The 18049-nt window shown below is 43.1% G+C and overlaps 1 protein-coding gene across 1 annotated transcript in view; it reads left to right on the top strand.

Annotated features, from left to right (window-relative positions):
* Window positions 1-18049, top strand: part of LOC126187786 (uncharacterized) — a 177358-nt gene that overhangs the window by 134600 nt on the left and 24709 nt on the right. Inside the window, exons 4-5 of the mRNA XM_049929058.1 lie at window positions 2361-2875; window positions 15473-15571. Coding sequence (XP_049785015.1) covers window positions 2361-2875; window positions 15473-15571 — 614 coding nt within the window. The remainder of the gene's footprint in view (window positions 1-2360; window positions 2876-15472; window positions 15572-18049) is intronic.

The following is an 18049-nucleotide window of genomic DNA, read 5'->3' as shown; positions in this document are numbered from 1 at the left end:
ACCCACTACACAAAGACGTATGTTGTGCTTTGTCCTGTACATCGCTGATGAAAAAGTGAGACATAAACGTAACAACTGCTTATATCTCAAGAAAAGTGTTCTAAAAGTTGTGGACAGTACCTGCAGTAATCCATAAATTGCTTCATTACTCACTTCGAAAAAGATAATTGAATTAACTGACAGCAAGAGACAGTAGTACCCACACAAGGGCTTCTATAGCGCTGTACACAGTATTATTATTACTATTACAATCAGTGGCTGTGATTAGACACAAAGCATTAACAGCCTGAAGTCTTCCAATTTTTGCCCATTCAGAAGTAAGGAGGGCAGCAATCAAGTGATTTGCGAACATATAGTGCACACATTTTAACTTTTTTGTTTTTAAATGGGGTTTGAGTGTGGAGGTCAAACAAGTGCCGCAATGGAGAGGAATAACGCAGGGGAAGTATGTTTTGTAACAAATGTCTACTCTCACTGTGGAATGCTTTCTCATCTGAGAAGAAGCTGTGGGTAACACTTGCGATGTGCCTCGAATTCCTGTGTTATTCATTCTGAGACACACACACACACCACACACACACACAAACACGCACACACACACAAACTAAATGTCATTCATCTTTAACCATTTTAAAAGTAAAAGTGATCCAAAGAAGTGTTTCATTCAACAGTTCAGTTGGGTGCTAATGTTGGTGATAATGTGGGGGAGAGGGGGGAGGGCAACAGATGGCAGGACCGTGAGGGTGCCAGGTAATGTCTAATTGCACTCAGGTGTAACGGTGTAAGGAAGCTTGGGAACCACTGCACTAGACCAACGCGAGCATCTCCAGAAATTACGTTGTCGTGGGCTGTAACGTATGGCCCCCGGATGTGTAATTTCTGAAGTTGCTCGTGTTGGTCGAGTGGTTCGGTCATGGAGGCGTGCTCAGATAGCCGAAGTGATCAAGGCAAGCGGGAAATTCGGGTTCGAGTCCCGGTACGGCACACATTTTCATGTGTCGGAAGCAGCTGACGTCAATGCATAATAGCAGAGGTGAATGTATTCCGTAACTAGTGACACATTGAAACGTCCCCTAAGAAAAATTTATAAATGACAGTGCTGGAAAACCTCTACGTTATTTGTTTTCCAAACAGCTGAGCAAAACTGAACGTACTCAGACATTTCTTTCTTTACTTATTCTAATCAACACTAAACTGACGCACAATATGTTTTTAGCGCAACGCAATCAGACTTTCAATAATCCCTACAAAAGAATGGCCCTGACTAACGATAACCTATACCTATCATAAATCACTTGCCTCACAAAAATCTTCGTTACTCGAACTACTGCAATACAGTGAGCGCCAATACTGTCAGCTAAATAAAAGATTCTAACTACTGAAGGCACTAACTACTGATAGGCATAGTTAACAAATGAAAGATTTTGATAGAGAACAAACAATGTATTTACCTTAATAGTGTTCAAAAGTCATTATATATACATAAGTTCATGACATCGAGTCTTGCAAATTTCCTTTTCTGACGGACACACTTCCAGATCGTCCACTCTCAAAACTCAGCCATCTCTCTCCCCACATCCACCACTGCTGGCGGCTCACCTGAAACTGCGCAAGGCTATGCGCTGTTCACATTTGACTGCCCAACACTACAATAGTGAATATTCCAACAATGCCAACCAGTCACAGACTGCACGTAGCACAGGCAGTGATTTTCATACAGAGCGCTACGTGGCGTTACCAACATAAAATCCTAAACAGCCTACTTGCATAGCCTCCATGCTGCCCACAAAAAAAATTTTAGAAATTTTTTTGGGCAGTGCTCAATAATTATTTGCTAATTTTTTTATATTAACGATAACAAATATATCAAATGGACACAGTTATTGATACAATATTGGTCAAAAGCAAAAATTGTTCTTATAAAGAGAGTCCTGATCATTCATCACAGTAGTAATTACATTGCACAAAGTCTGATCAGTAAAAGAACATGCACACGGAAGTAGTGCATTTCCATGCAGTCTTGAAGAAGTAGTGTTGTCCTTCCCTCGGAAAGACAGTGCTGACTCTTGACATGCATACAGAGCAAACCCACAGCAGAGTCAGTCAAAGTTTTGAAGAATATTGGTAGGCAGGTCATCACAGAGCAGGCCCACTGTAGTCCTGGTAGAGATTATGGTATTTGTGGGCCACCAAAGATGCAGACCCACTGGAAAACAGCCTACTTACAACATGTCTAAATAATGAAAAATGTACTTGCGACTTTTGGCAACCCTACAATTTTAATCTCTAACGGACGCTGTTCACATGTATTCAGTGTCTGCACGTACAACGAAGTGATTAATTTGTCCTTTTAATTTCAGGAAACAACCTGGCCGTGTAGGTACGGCTTCTGAAAGAACGAATGACCGTTCACACGTGGAAAGGGAGTGCACTGCAGAGAAATCGAACGCCTCCGCGGATTCCCATGTAGGAAACAATGGAACGTTCAGTCCACTGACACCTCACTACGAATTCCACCTGCCGAAGACTGTGACCAAGCCTGAAGGCAGCGGGGATTGCTCTGGTGAACAGAGAGCCGTGTTACGCGCAGAAGCCGTCGCCAGCAGTCTGAAGGTGACGACTAGCTCGACGGTGAGCGGACAGAGTTTGGCGTTCGCGATGCGACAGGGAGGCGGCCACGTTGCAGAGTCCAGCGGAGACCACGGAGAGACCCTGACGGAGCGGTCCAGCGAGAGTCACGAGGTGGTGAGCGTGTCCAGCTCCAGAAACGTGCACCTGGGCGGCGTCAACTACGTGCTGGGCCCGCTCAGCGTCAACCACGTGCTGCAGCGCTCCAGCGTCGAGAGGAGCATCAGCGTCACGAGGCCGGACCAAGGTAAGGGATGGGCGACCATTAAACATTTTCTGGAGGTGACCAGTCTACAGACTGGTTTGATGTGCCAGAATGATTTTTTTTTTCACTCTGCAGCGGAATGTGCGCTGATATGAAACTTCCTGGCAGATTAAAACTGTATGCCGGACCGATACTCGAACTCGGGACCTTTGCCTTTCGCGGGCAAGTACCCTACCGTCTGAGCCACCCAAGCACGACTCACGTCCCGTCCTCACAGCTTCACTTCTACGAGTACCTCGTCTCCTACCCTCCAAACTTTACAGAAGCTCTCCTGTGAAACTTGCAGAACTAGCACTCCAGAAAGAAAGGACATTGCGGAGACATGGCTTAGCCACAGCCTGTGTGCGCTGATATGAAACTTCCTGGCAGATTAAAACTGTGTGCCGGACCGAGACTCGAACTCGGGACCTTTGCCTTTCGTGGGCAAGTGCTCTACCATCTGAGCTACCCAAGCACGACTCACGCCCCGTCCTCACAGCTTCACTTCTGTCAGTACCTCGTCTCCTACCTTCCAAACGTGATGTGGTCCGCCACGTCTTCTACTCATGTAACGTGAAAGTGATTTAAAAAATGTTGGTAAGTCGCGTAAGTGATGCAGCCCCAGATGGTACTGAATCCTTTGTTATACTTATATGGATGTTTCTGGTGTGAAAGGATCAGCTCATGAACTGATCAGTCTGGAAGTCCTTGAATAGACTGAGGTCAGGAGTGGGCAGGTCGTGAGTTAACCTGGAAAAAAGGGGATACACTAAAGAAAACAAAACCCAATGTGACTGCAGGGAAGAACAGACTTTCAGTATCGACTGTGTCCAGCCACCTGCACAGAAGATGACATGCAAGTCCATTACATGTTTTACTGACTGTTTCTGACCACCCTGTAAAGCTACCCAAACTTGGTAACTACACTAAACACGAACAACACTAATACATTCTGATGGCTGTTGTACCTGTTGCAGGGAATTTACATATTTGTCGATGCTTTGTACGTGAACAAAGTTACATTGAGACTTGGCTCTGTCTTCTGTGTGCTTCATTTTTTGTCAGGCTGTGTACAATAATAATAATAATGTTGCCAATAGCGGCTAACATACATTTTTAGCTATTATTTCATATCGACATTGTGTGTGTGTGTGTGTGTGTGTGTGTGTGTGTGTGGAGAGAGAGAGAGAGAGAGAGAGAGAGTAATTTTTGTCATTTCGTATGAATTCATATTGCTTTCTTTGGAGTTTGCATATTTGAAGTGTTTCAAAGTTGTCTAGTTTCTTTCATTATTTAACTTTTGCCGGCCGCGGTGGTCTAGCGGTTCTGGCGCTGCAGTCCGGAACCGCGGGATTGCTACTGTCGCAGGTTCGAATCCTGCCTCGAGCATGGGTGTGTGTGATGTCCTTAGGTTAGTTAGGTTTAAGTAGTTCTAAGTTCTAGGGGACTTATGACCTGAGATGTTGAGTCCCATAGTGCTCAGAGCCATTTGAACCAACCATTTAACTTTTAACAATATTTTGATAACACTACTACGTAATTTAACGTCGCTTACTACAGATGGGGTATTACTGCAGTGCTGACAAGATTTTCTCGACTGCAGTCACAGTGAGGTGACAAAAGACATGAGGTACCTCCTAATATCGTGTCGGACCTCGTTTCGCCTGGTGTACTTTAGAAACTCGACGGGTCATGGACTAAAAAATTCGTTGTAAGTACCCTGCGGATATATATGATTTATACCGCCTCAATAGCCGCCCATAATTGCGAAAGAGTTACCGGTGTAAAATTTTGTGCACGAATTACTTCAAGGTTATGTCCCATGCATGTTCTATCGGACGCACATCGGGGGATGTGGGTAACCAAATCATTCGCTCGACTTATCGAGGAAATTCTTCAAACCAATCCCGAGCACTTGAGACACGGTGAAATGATGCATTGTCAACCATGAAAATTCCTTCTTTGTTTGGGAACATGAAGTCCACGACTGGCTGCAAATGGTGTCAGGTAGCCGAACATAACCATTTACACACAATGATCAGTTCGGATGGACCAGACGACCCAGTCCATTTCATGCAAACCACTGTGGAGCCACTACCAGTTTGGAAGTACTTTCTTGACAACATGGATCCATGGCTTCTTGAGGTTTGCGCCACACTCACACCCTGTCAGCTCTTACCGACTGAAATATGACCAAGCCACAGTTTTCCAGACGTCTAGGATCCAACCAATATGGTCACGTGTCCAGGAGAGGCACATCGCGAGGCTTGAAAGGACGCAAGTAGTTGACATATTTGATAAGTCACTTGACATACGACAATTCAGTTTCTTTGCACGTGTCACTTTTCGCGCTATTTTTGATTAGTTAGATATTGTATCGTTGATATGGGAGTGCGATAATTCTCACGGTACCGCAGTAACTGTGGACAAACTCGACACCATATTACCAGCATAGAGCCCTTCCTTTTCCCGTGTTCGCTAGGACAAGTAGATGATAATGAAAGTTTGCAAAAAATGGCTCTGAGCACTATGGGACTTAACATCTAAAGGGCATCAATCCCCTAGAACTTAGAACAACTTAAACGTAACCTAAGGACATTACACACATCCATGCCGGAGGCAGGATTCGAACCTGCAACCGTAGCGGTCGCGCAGTTCCAGACTAAAGCGCCTAGAACCGCTCGGCCACAGCGGTCGGTGGAAGTTTGCAGACTGAGACGCGTTAGTTGGTATCTTTCGCCAGTTCTGTTTTGTGAAGGCTGCGGGTAACACAAACCATTTTACAGCGAAAGGAGTGTTCGTGCAGCAATATCTTGTATAGTTCAAAAAAAAAAAAATTCTTACAACACTAGATGCTCGTACATGTACATGTACATGACTACTCTACAATTCACACTTAAGTGCTTGGCTTACGGCTCTTCAAACCACATCTACCTTTTTACTCTTGAACAGTGCATCGCGAAAGCGATCTTTCCTAGCGATCTCTGATTTATCTTATTTTATTACGATGACAATTCTCTCTATGAGGGTTGGCGACAATACAATATTTTCCCATTCACAGGAGAAAGTGAGTCATTAAAATTTTGCCACTAATGTTTGCAATGCAGGCTTAGCTGAAGTTTTGCCAAACCGCTTCCACTCATAAACTCTTCTGAAAAACAGTTCCGCACACGTTTTCCATTAAGTTTTGCTTCGTAGTGCTCTTTTATCGTGAGCTCTGTTGGGCGTTGTATTCACTCGGTCACTAACCACTTCTTGTCCTGTAACTCACACATAACTACGCAGCAAAGTACAAAACATGCGGGAGATTCGCATGCGTGGATATGTGACAGCAAACAAGTGGTGTATCGACATCACGATTTCCCGGGTGTTCTGTGATAAAGGTCCTCTGTACGGCAGGGCTGGCAGATCCTGGCGTTCTAGTCGTGTTGTCACGTCCGCTTTATTACGATGAGCCTCAGGACTGTATTAGGTTTTCATACGGAGGACATGGACTACCTCTCAACGATTTTATCTTCCTCATGAAGTGTCACAATCCTCGGCTTTGTATGTGGACAGGAAACGATACGGCCCAGCGGTTAAGTAACTTTTCCTACAGTGCCACTTTCCGCAGAGACGTCAAAATCCGTACCAAATCACCCGGCCTGTATCTCGCTGGCCTGCACTTGACATAACAGCTTCCTCTTGGGTTTCTGCTGGTTCAGTATGCGAGCCAGCAGCCTTGTTTCTTCGGTCCTGGTGTCGTGTTTCACATAGTTATCGTGAATATTGTCCAGCTGAAATAGGAATGGTGTTTCTATTCTAGTTTTGGTCTCTCCATTAGGGCTGTTGATATTTTAAAAAATATCCAGAATCCTATGTATCGATGTATAAATGGAATGTAATTATCGCCCCTTTATGTGCCGACAAGAAGTGTCGATATATCGAAAGGAAAAGAACCGACATGTCGGCCTATAAAAATATCGGCCGCACATTGTAAATATACGGCCGGTTTTAGAGTCGTATATTTAAATATTGATTTATCAAAAAGCTAGCAGCCTGCCTATCCTCCTTACAGCAAGATTGTGAAGAAAAACACTTAAATTGAAAATTTGTATGTCAATAATTGGACTCTGTGCAGTTGAGAGCTTGTATTACGATACTTTTTTGGTCGACTGTTGTGCTGATACTTAAAAACTGTATACATGGTTCATTGCCATGCAATATTTAATTCCAGTTAACCTCTCATACCTTATTTTCTTAATTCGTCATTGGCTACATGTTGAAATAAATTACTTGTTGAAGTTAAACGTTACAGTCTCTGTAGGTAGCGCCGAACGCCGATTAGTCAGCATTTCCCCTCGCACGTCTCTAGCCGGCGCAAAGACTAGTCTTGTCATCCAGATTTCAAAAGATCAAACAATCCTTTTGTACGAACATCCGCAACTGAACATTACACCAGAGGTTGAAAATACAGTTTCAGTTGTAATGTTCTTTCTTATCACACGACCGGTTTCGGCTCTTATAAGCGCATCTTCAGGTGTCGTAACTTGATGCTGTGGCCCCCGAGCGCCGCGGTGGACGTGTACTAGGCGCGGTGTGCTACCTAAGAGCGCAGAACAGGGTTCAAATGTTTCAAATGGCTCTGAGCACTATGGGACTTAACATCTGATGTCATCAGCCCCCTAGACTTAGAACTACTTAAACTTAACTAACTTAAGGACGTCATACACATCCATGCCCGAGGCAGGATTCGAACCTGCGAACGTAGCAGTCGGCGAACAGGGAGTACTCGCTGTACTGCGCCTGCGCAGTGTCCTCAATTTGTAGCAAGTGTAAGTCGTAGTCAGATCAGTCTTCTGTGTAGTTGTCAGTAGCTTATGTCAGGACAAGTGAGTTCAAGCTTGGGAAAACTTTTGTGCTTGATGGTGGGTGCTTCCGAATTGTTTGGTGTATCAGTCGCCACCGTATCGAAAGTTTATACCGCATGCAGGAAAGCGGGAAAACATCATGCCCTAAGCCTCAACGCGGACGAAAGTGTATGTTGTGTGACCGTGACGAATTGTCATTGGAGAAGATTGAAATGAAAAATAAAAGGACGACAGATACAAAAGCCAATGCAGAACCAATTGTCACGCTCGCGAACCCTGTCACCACTAAAACAACACGAGGGCAGCTGCATAAGTAGGGAATTGCTGGGTAAGCTGGTATTCCGTAACGACTCATCAGTGATGCAAGGGCCAATAACAAGACAATGTGGTGCCAACGCCACGAAACATGGAATATGGAGCAGTGGAGGAATGGTCGGATGAGTCTTGTTTCACACTGCTTCCAGTTGAATGCTGGACGAGTTTACATGCCAAGAGTAAAACCTGGCTGGAGTTCGTTGATGATTCGGAGTGCTATAACGTGGTATTTCAAAGGACCTATGGTAACTCTGCAAGGCCGTATTACCACCTAGCGTTTTGTAATGTTTTTGGATGATCAGGTCTGTCCCATGGTACAATGTTTGTTCCCCAATGATGATGCTGTGTTCCAAGATGACAGACCCATACAATCGATCATTTTCTGAATGCTTAAACTTCTATCGATACTTAAAGCCTTAGTCTTACTTAAATATAGCCATGAAGAAGAAATCACAGTTCGAACAACTTCACCATCTATCACCCGATTACCAGAGGCTCACTTATTAAACTTCAGCCTCATACAGATTTCAAACTCGCGATCACAGTGTTTTATTAATCTTTGGCTTTAACACTGCAACAAGTTCAATTTCGGTAATAGTGTAGCCTACGGAAGTGCTATTCCATAGCCTCTACATCATCCTCACGTACCCAAGTAAAACCAAACGGGTCACCGCAAAACCATTTGCTAAACTATAGACGGCGGCATATAGGAAGAAGCTCTCACGTAGAGACGGAGAGACAAGGAAGCCTCGAAGGGATAAGGTTTACATAAGAGTGGTGGCAGAGAGCGGGCAAACGAATTCCTTGTTGCCAGACCCTGCTGCTGCGGGCAACGTTCAGGTACACTTGCCTACCATACACCGTATTATACGTTCAAATATGTGACGGTAATAATACATTTTAAAACCGATTTCGATCAAACGTCTGCATGAGAGACATACTGACTACCTTGCATCCGCTGCTCCACAGCTTTTGCGTTTCGTCGGAAGGCGAGAACAGATGACGCAGCTTTTTGAAGACGTTACATACTATTTTCTCAAAAAGGCGATTGTTTAGCGACACAGTCATCAAACTGGTTACAATATTTGTCACTTCAGTGTGAATTGGATTGTATTATAAGTAAAAATACAACATACAACAAAATTATATTCAAACACAAATCGAAATCATATTTGCTCGGTTTTCAAACGGTCCAATAATGATGAACAATATGCATCTGTAATAGTTTTGCCCGTTCCAGATAGTCGATGAGGATTATCCCTTGCGGATCCCAAAAGACAGTCGCCATAACATTTCCGGCCGAAGGAACTGGTAACCCATTGTTTAGATTGTTGTTTGGTCTCGGGAGTATAGTGATGTATCCATGTTTCATCCATAGTGACGAAATGACGCTTTAAGTTCTGCAGATTCTTCCTGAACAGCTGCAAACCATACTCGCAGCACTTCACACGATTCCGTTTTTGGTCAAGCGTGAGCAATCGCGGAACCCATCTCGCGGATAGCTTTCTCATGTCCAAATGTTTATGCAAAATATTATGTACCCGTTCATTCGAGATGCCCACCGCACTAGCAATCTCACGCACCTTAACTGTTCTGTCACCCATCACCATATCATGGATTTTATCTATGATTCCTGGAGTCGTAACCTCCACAAGGCGTCCAGAACGTTCAGTATCACTTGTGCCCATATGGCCACTCCGGAAATTTTGAAACCACTTATAAACTGTGCTAATCGAAGGTGCAGAATCACCGTAATATTTATCAAGCTTCTCTTTAGTCTCCTGGGGCGTTTTGCCTTTCATAAATTAATGTTTAATCACCACACGAAATTCTTTTTCGTCCATTTTTTGACTATCACTCGACTTCCTTGATTCACACGAATACCAAGCACAAAGAAAGATCAATATGGCTAAAACTTGGTGTGCGTTCTTTCCAAAGATGTTACTAACTAAATATGACCTCGATACACGCCGGAGGTGCCATCTCTCGGACTTTGCACGGACTTTTCAAACGCCCCTCGTATTATCGCGAGTTATTAGAGTATAGTACAATCCAGGAAAGTCTTAAATTTCACAACTACTTACCTAGCTAGCTGCGTCTCTTCGAGAAATAACCTGAAAATTATGGTTATGTTACTCGTAACAAGTGAATGTCTGCATACATCTTAGGTACAATCAATAAAGACTGACAGGTTCTCCTATACTGTTTAAGCAACTGATACGCTAACAGAAAAAAAAAAATTGACCATGAGTCTTTAAAACGAAGTACTATTATTAGCTTACTTCGTTCCAAAGTATATTTCGTACTACATCGTCACTGTTGCCTGTGTTCTAACTATGTGATTACAAATGTGTAATGATAGGTTCAAAGTTTATATTCACCTTCACTTCCCTATCAATGTCCACTTCGTACAACTTTTCAGCGTGCCGCAATGTCTGCCCACATTGAAGGGCACATGTCGTCTACTGCTTCATGCTCAGTCCTTATCTTGAATGTTTTGTTCTTTCTGCTACATAATCTTTAACCCGTGCCCAAATTAATTCAGTTGGATTATATTGACAGTTGTATGGGCAGAAATGCAAAATTGTGTGACCTCATTCACGTGCAAGGAAGTACAGTTCGAACGTTCTGTCGCGGACTTAAATAAATTAGTGAGCTGCAAGAGTTCGGCACGATTCTGGTTTACACAGCGGAAAACTTTTATTTTTGAGCCAGAGAACAATATCCGCTGTTCTGATGTACGTACTTGGTGTTATCATTGTAACAGTTGAAGTTTAGCTTGCATTCGGAGCATGGTATGGAAAGAACTGTTCAGTGAAGCACTTCTTGAAACTGACAACGTTCGTTTCTGAGTGGTAGTCGCTGCTCTTTTTGTTGCACCTAAATACAAGTTTCCTCTCAGAATCAAAACTAGAAGAGCCAACATGCATAATAACTACCGGAGAACCTCTTCCTGTGGGAACTTTAAAACCGCCAGTACTCATTACTCATTTTTCAGGAGTGTAACCTCCCCACAAAAAATAATATGAATAATATTCACATTTAGTGTAACCTCCCAACAGTAAAAGTTCCGAAACCTCCCAACAGTAAAAAATATAACTGTAACATTGACATTTAGCGTAACCTCCCAAAAAATAAAATGTGTAACCTATCAATAATAAAATGTGACTAATCTGTCAATAAAAAATTGTGGCTTACTTATAACCTTTCAATAATTAACTCTGAATTTAAACTGGTAAATTTTGGGCGTCAGCAGTGCTGCGTCATGGCCCTGAAAGAGCATACTGAATAAATTGAAGATTCTTACCTCAATGAAGTCGCCGGATAACGCATATATATCTGCTCTTATAATAAATTTTTCTGGCACAGCCCAGTGCAATGCTGGCCAATAGATTTGCCATGTATAAAAATGAACAACTGATTTTTCTTTAGAATAATTGGGACGACCATGGATTGGAGAAATTAGTAAATTCTTTAAATTGAGATGAATGATTGTCAAAGAGTTAATGTTTGTAAGAAAAATTATTATTAAGAGATTTCTTTTTAAAAACATTTACATGGGACTTGATGTAACAATACTACATATGCGCGAGGCTGCTTTTACCTTATACCACAATGCTCAGGCACCGCCTTCGCTCCCCCACGACCGGCCCAGCCAACTCCACACACACGATGCTAGCTACTATTTACTTCTCCTGCCACACAGTTCCTACTGCAAACAACACTGCTCTCTGGTCTGAGATTCTCTTATACTTTAGATATCGCAGGCAATACATGAGTAATCCATCGAAATTACATCTGCTCGAGTGCGCTAGCAACAAATTCTTTAATCATGGACCTCTTACAGGAGGTTCTCGTTGAATCATTCTGATTCATTCAAGTTCCACCTAGATTATGTACTGCTTCTCATTTCCTGCGCCGTTCTCAGAAATGTGGCTTGTGCTACAGCTTTTTCACTTCTTCCTATGAAAAACTTTCTTCCATCATTACTTTTAATATATTTCAAACCGATAGCTTTTACACTTCTTTGCATTGACAAGAGTGCTTTCATTGAAGCCAATTTTCTCTTGCCTAGTTGTAACAATTTTCTGTGACTTCGGATATTCACCATCGATATACATTTCGAACCCAGAGGTTCTTAAAACATCCTTGTCAAAGGCATTCGTTTGTGTTATAGTTTCTTATGACACGAAACCATTTTTTCCTGGGGTTTCTACAGCTCTGACACTTTCGTTTACTAGTTTCTGTACTGCGCTCTAGACGACACATGCTTTTGCAGTCAGTTCTTGTGTCTTCAAAATGTCAACAATAGGATTGCCGCTTTCAGATTCACGTTTGAAAACCTCCTAACTGCTTGTGAAGCTCTTCACGTTTATTGCCGACACTTGGCAATCATTTTCAAATCGCACTAATCCGTTTACAGATATAAATTCACAGCTCTACTGCTACAAGAAAATAATATTGATATCTGAATCAATAATTGGCGGTTCTGTGGATGGAACTACATTGTCGCGACGTACGGCAATAACGCAACAGCCAGGAGATTCTCATCATCCAGTTGTAACTCGAGACTAGCATCTCGGAGAGAGAATTAATATTATTGGCTGGTAGTAGTTAACGGAAGGGGATGTGCGGAACCATAGAAAACTGGTTGTTCGTCCTAAATGACGTGGAAGTACAATTGTCAATATACAAATTAATTTGGCGATTCAAACTGTGATATAATTAAGTATATGGATGTTATTGACAAATGTCTTTGGATTGTGCTAAGAGAACAACATACACTCCTGGAAATGGAAAAAAGAACACATTGACACCGGTGTGTCAGACCCACCATACTTGCTCCGGACACTGCGAGAGGGCTGTACAAGCAATGATCACACGCACGGCACAGCGGACACACCAGGAACCGCGGTGTTGGCCGTCGAATGGCGCTAGCTGCGCAGCATTTGTGTACCGCCGCCGTCAGTGTCAGCCAGTTTGCCGTGGCATACGGAGCTCCATCGCCGCCTTTAACACTGGTAGCATGCCGCGACAGCGTGGACGTGAACCGTATGTGCAGTTGACGGACTTTGAGCGAGGGCGTATAGTGGGCATGCGGGAGGCCGGGTGGACGTACCGCCGGATTGCTCAACACGTGGGGCGTGAGGTCTCCACAGTACATCGATGTTGTCGCCAGTGGTCGGCGGAAGGTGCACGTGCCCGTCGACCTGGGACCGGACCGCAGCGACGCACGGATGCACGCCAAGACCGTAGGATCCTACGCAGTGCCGTAGGGGACCGCACCGCCACTTCACAGCAAATTAGGGACACTGTTGCTCCTGGGGTATCGGCGAGGACCATTCGCAACCGTCTCCATGAAGCTGGGCTACGGTCCCGCACACCGTTAGGCCGTCTTCCGCTCACGCCCCAACATCGTGCAGCCCGCCTCCAGTGGTGTCGCGACAGGCGTGAATGGAGGGACGAATGGAGACGTGTCGTCTTCAGCGATGAGAGTCGCTTCTGCCTTGGTGCCAATGATGGTCGTATGCGTGTTTGGCGCCGTGCAGGTGAGCGCCACAATCAGGACTGCATACGACCGAGGCACACAGGGCCAACACCCGGCATCATGGTGTGGGGAGCGATCTCCTACACTGGCCGTACACCACTGGTGATCGTCGAGGGGACACTGAATAGTGCACGGTACATCCAAACCGTCATCGAACCCATCGTTCTACCATTCCTAGACCGGCAAGGGAACTTGCTGTTCCAACAGGACAATGCACGTCCGCATGTATCCCGTGCCACCCAACGTGCTCTAGAAGGTGTAAGTCAACTACCCTGGCCAGCAAGATCTCCGGATCTGTCCCCCATTGAGCATGTTTGGGACTGGATGAAGCGTCGTCTCACGCGGTCTGCACGTCCAGCACGAACGCTGGTCCAACTGAGGCGCCAGGTGGAAATGGCATGGCAAGCCGTTCCGCAGGACTACATCCAGCACCTCTATGATCGTCTCCATGGGAGAATAGCAGCCTGCATTGCTGCGAAAGGTGGATATACACTGTACTAGTGCCGACATTGTGCATGCTCTGTTGCCTGTGTCTATGTGCCTGTGGTTCTGTCAGTGTAATCATGTGATGTATCTGACCCCAGGAATGTGTCAATAAAGTTTCCCCTTCCTGGGACAATGAATTCACGGTGTTCTTATTTCAATTTTCAGGAGTGTATAACATACCGTTAGTGATGGGCATGTGCGCTCGATACTAGTCCCTCAATGAATAAATAAAAGTAATATCTGTTGGTCGCTTACGTCAGTCTCTTGTAGCTGCCTAAACAGCGGATATTTGGATATTTGTCAGTGGGCAAATAAGGTAAAAATTAAAGAAAGTAGAAGGTACGTGTAACGTAATTGATTACACACGTTGCTAATAGTGCACGGGAATGTATTATAGCGTATCGCTTCTCACGACGTTAACAGGATTCTCTGTTTATTCTTTCCATTAGACTATATAAATTTACCACATGGAATCCCTATATCGATATCCCTGCTACACAATGCTTTTGCATCCTGTTTATGACACAGAAACGAGAAAGAAATATTCTTAGTAACAAATTAAATGTGACTCAAGTATTAAATTATGTTTTAGTGAGAAGCCTGAAAGCTCCTGACAACTTAAACGTTTGCAACATATTGGGACATGGACAGTTAAGCTCGCCTGCTGTGGACATTTCTCTTACCGACTTCAGTATCTCCGTATGAAGCAGAACCTGATTTCACATCTTTCCTTCTACCAGTACCCCACTGCTACATTCCAAATCATTCAAACGCTCTAAAGCATATCGTGCCAGACTAGCACTCATTGTAAAAGGCGCACTGGGGAGGAACGGCTTCGCCACAGCATATGGATTGTTTTCAGAATGACCATTTTGCAGAAGAGTGTGTGCTATTCCCAAAGTTTCTGACATTTTACATTATGCTCCTGTCCGAGACTCGAAGTCGGAACCTTGCCTTTCGCGAAACAACCTTTACCCCGTGGCTAAGAAAGTTTTTGCAGTGTCCTTCTTCCAGGAGTGCTAGTGTGTGGAGGGAAACTTGTGAACATGGGAAAGTAGAAGGGTGACACGGTTGGGACTAATACTGCCTATGGGCAAAAGGCAACGTTTCAGTTTCGTTTTCAGTCCAGCACACACAGAATGTCGAGATAACTTGCACCCCACTGCAAGATGTAACACTCATGCTTGGATACTAATACCTTCATCATACGTTACGATGTAGCATGTTACGAGTGCAAAACAAGCCACTTACAATCTCTCACGTAATGCTGTGGCAAGAAGATTTTTTATTACTTCAGTATTAAGAAAACAATTGTTTATTGTATGCCAGAAGAGAACAATGATCACCACAGATGCAACGTTTCGTCTTAGGGCTCATCCTCAGAAACTATCTCTGTTGCAGACAGCGAGCTGTGTCTGGTGCAACGCGAGGAGTGGGGAGCGCACCCTACAAAGGAAGAACACACGCCTCTGCCCGAGCTCATCTCCAGGGTGATTATCTGTGAGTATCCGTCTCTCTCAAGAGTCATTTGTTTTCTCTCGTTGGGGTGGAAACTCTTTCAGAGATTCACAGGAAAGCCATATAACTTACGTCACTCACCGCTGTCATAATATGAATCTAGTACGAACATAACACTTCCAGAGCGTGTTTCTTGACTTATTTGTAGACTCAGCCACGTTTAATCGGTGTTGAAACTTACATTTCCTTTTCGTTGTGTTGTTACTTCTTGTGCTGCAAAATATCAGTAAGTGAATTTATACGCCAGTATGTCTGCGATCGTTGCTATGTGGCGTTGTTAATTGTCATCATATAGATCTTTCGGAACTTTCGAGGAAAGCTTTTTCTTTTGTCGATGTTTATTTCATATTTGTTACATGTGACATCACACTCCTCTAACTGCCAAAATACTTTAACTAAGTGCTTAATTATCTTATTATTTATACACATAGAACATTATTTCAAATTCCAGATACTTAGGATTTTCTAACAAGCCTTTAATCCAACTGTTTTTAGTTGTATTTTAAAAGATTAAATTACCCTGGGCACTGTTCCATTCACCCGTTATGCATTGAAATCACAAACAATATGTGTAGAGCATATATAACATTGTGCCCACATCTCACATTTCAATATCAACACAATTATAATTCCAGAGAAATCTCCCAATTACATTGCTATTAAACTGAATGATTAATCAAGAGCACAAAACGGCAAATGGAGTGAGGAACAAAATGACTTTTTGTAGCCTCTCCCATGTTGATCACAAAATCCTTATACGAAATACGCAATGAGTATGATAGATTGTCCGCAGCTCATGGTCGTGCGGTAGCGTTCTCGCTTCCCGCGCCCGGGTTCGATTCCCGGCGGGGTCAGGGATTTTCTCTACCTCGTGGTGACTGGGTGTTGTGTGATGTCCTTAGGTTAGTTAGGTTTAAGTAGTTCTAAGTTCTATGGGACTGATGACCATAGATGTTAAGTCCCATAGTGCTCAGAGCCATTTGAACCATTTTTTGTGATAAATTTATGGTACCGACTACATAGAATACCGGCTCTCTAAATTAATTGAAGACGATTTCTTCCAATGATTTCCAGTTTTGTCTCGATGAACACTTTTGTTATTTTTTCACGTGGGCTGTTCCGACCTGTTACAATACTAGCAGTGTTTTTTGAATTCTTTCAACTTATTCCTTTAAAGATTAGTGTCCTACCAGTAATCTCTTAACAAGATGTCGAGAACTCCAACCGCCTAAGAAAGGCCTATAAAGATTCTGATACTTAGTATCTTTCCCAATTTCAATCTGGAGACCACAAAGTAAAATCTTTTTAAAGCCAAGATCGCATAAATACAAACAACCTGTTTCGACAGACTCCGCTATTATTTTCACGTCTGTAACACAGTGCATAAACATAAAATATAACGCTTGTCATGAGTTATGACGTAATTTTTGAGATAAAAGTTTTAGGTTGCCATTACAAGAAACGCAAATGGAACTGTACTTTTACATATCTTCAAAAATGTTTTGTTATAAAATGTGCTGATTTTGACTTGCACCTCACGTCAAGTTGTCATGTAGGTAAAATTTATGCACTGTGTTACAGACCTGAAGGTGACAAAAACTAGTTGTGTGTAAATAAAGAAATATTTATGCGATCTTGGCTTTAGAAAGTTTTATCCAAGTAAAACACATCGCACCTTCTGATTTCTCAGCATGAGAAAATTCAGTCAAACCACGAAGTGTCACTAGAATACAAAAGAAAATAATTTTCGATTCTGCGTCAACATTAGCTTATTACATAGCATGTTACACATGTCTGGGAAAGAACAGAATGAACTGTTTTAAGATAAGTGCAAAAAGAACTCATACATCTGACGTGCTCCTAATAGTGACAAACCGATATAGCTTCTGCATTATTTCACTTACGCTTTGCTCATGTATTCTGCTGTCTAGCAACAGGCGACGTGAACCAATAAATTGGCTTCTATATCAGCTATACATTTAAATATGTGTAATTCGTAAACCTAAGATCTGTAAACAATGCAGAAGCTTATGGAATAAAGGCGACATAGTTTGGTTAGATTGTCCACTAATGATTAATATTACGCACGAACAGAGCAAGCAGTCATTATTAGTTACTGTTGTTGTTGTTATTACTGTTGTTTTTGCTGTGGTATTCAGACCGAAGAATGGTTTGGTGCAGCTCTTCACACTAGTCTATGCTGTGCAAGTCTCATCTTTTCCGAATAACTATTGCAGTCTGCATCCATTTGAACCTGCTTACTGTATTCAGGCGTTATCTAGGATAGATACCGGGGAAAACAACACAACGCACGAAGGCCAATACCTTGGATACGTGGAGTTGGGGAGTACGGGCAGGCACCGTTTCTCTAATAAATCTAATAAATCATTAACTTGATTTTAAAATAGTAAGTGAACATTCGTTATCATGAACAGCAAGATCCTCAATACAATTTATCAA

The sequence above is a fragment of the Schistocerca cancellata genome, chromosome 5 (assembly GCF_023864275.1).
Source record: "Schistocerca cancellata isolate TAMUIC-IGC-003103 chromosome 5, iqSchCanc2.1, whole genome shotgun sequence".
Classification (NCBI taxonomy): Eukaryota; Metazoa; Arthropoda; class Insecta; order Orthoptera; family Acrididae; genus Schistocerca; species Schistocerca cancellata.
Note: the sequence above shows the minus strand (reverse complement) of the source record. Positions and strands in the feature narration are given on the sequence as shown.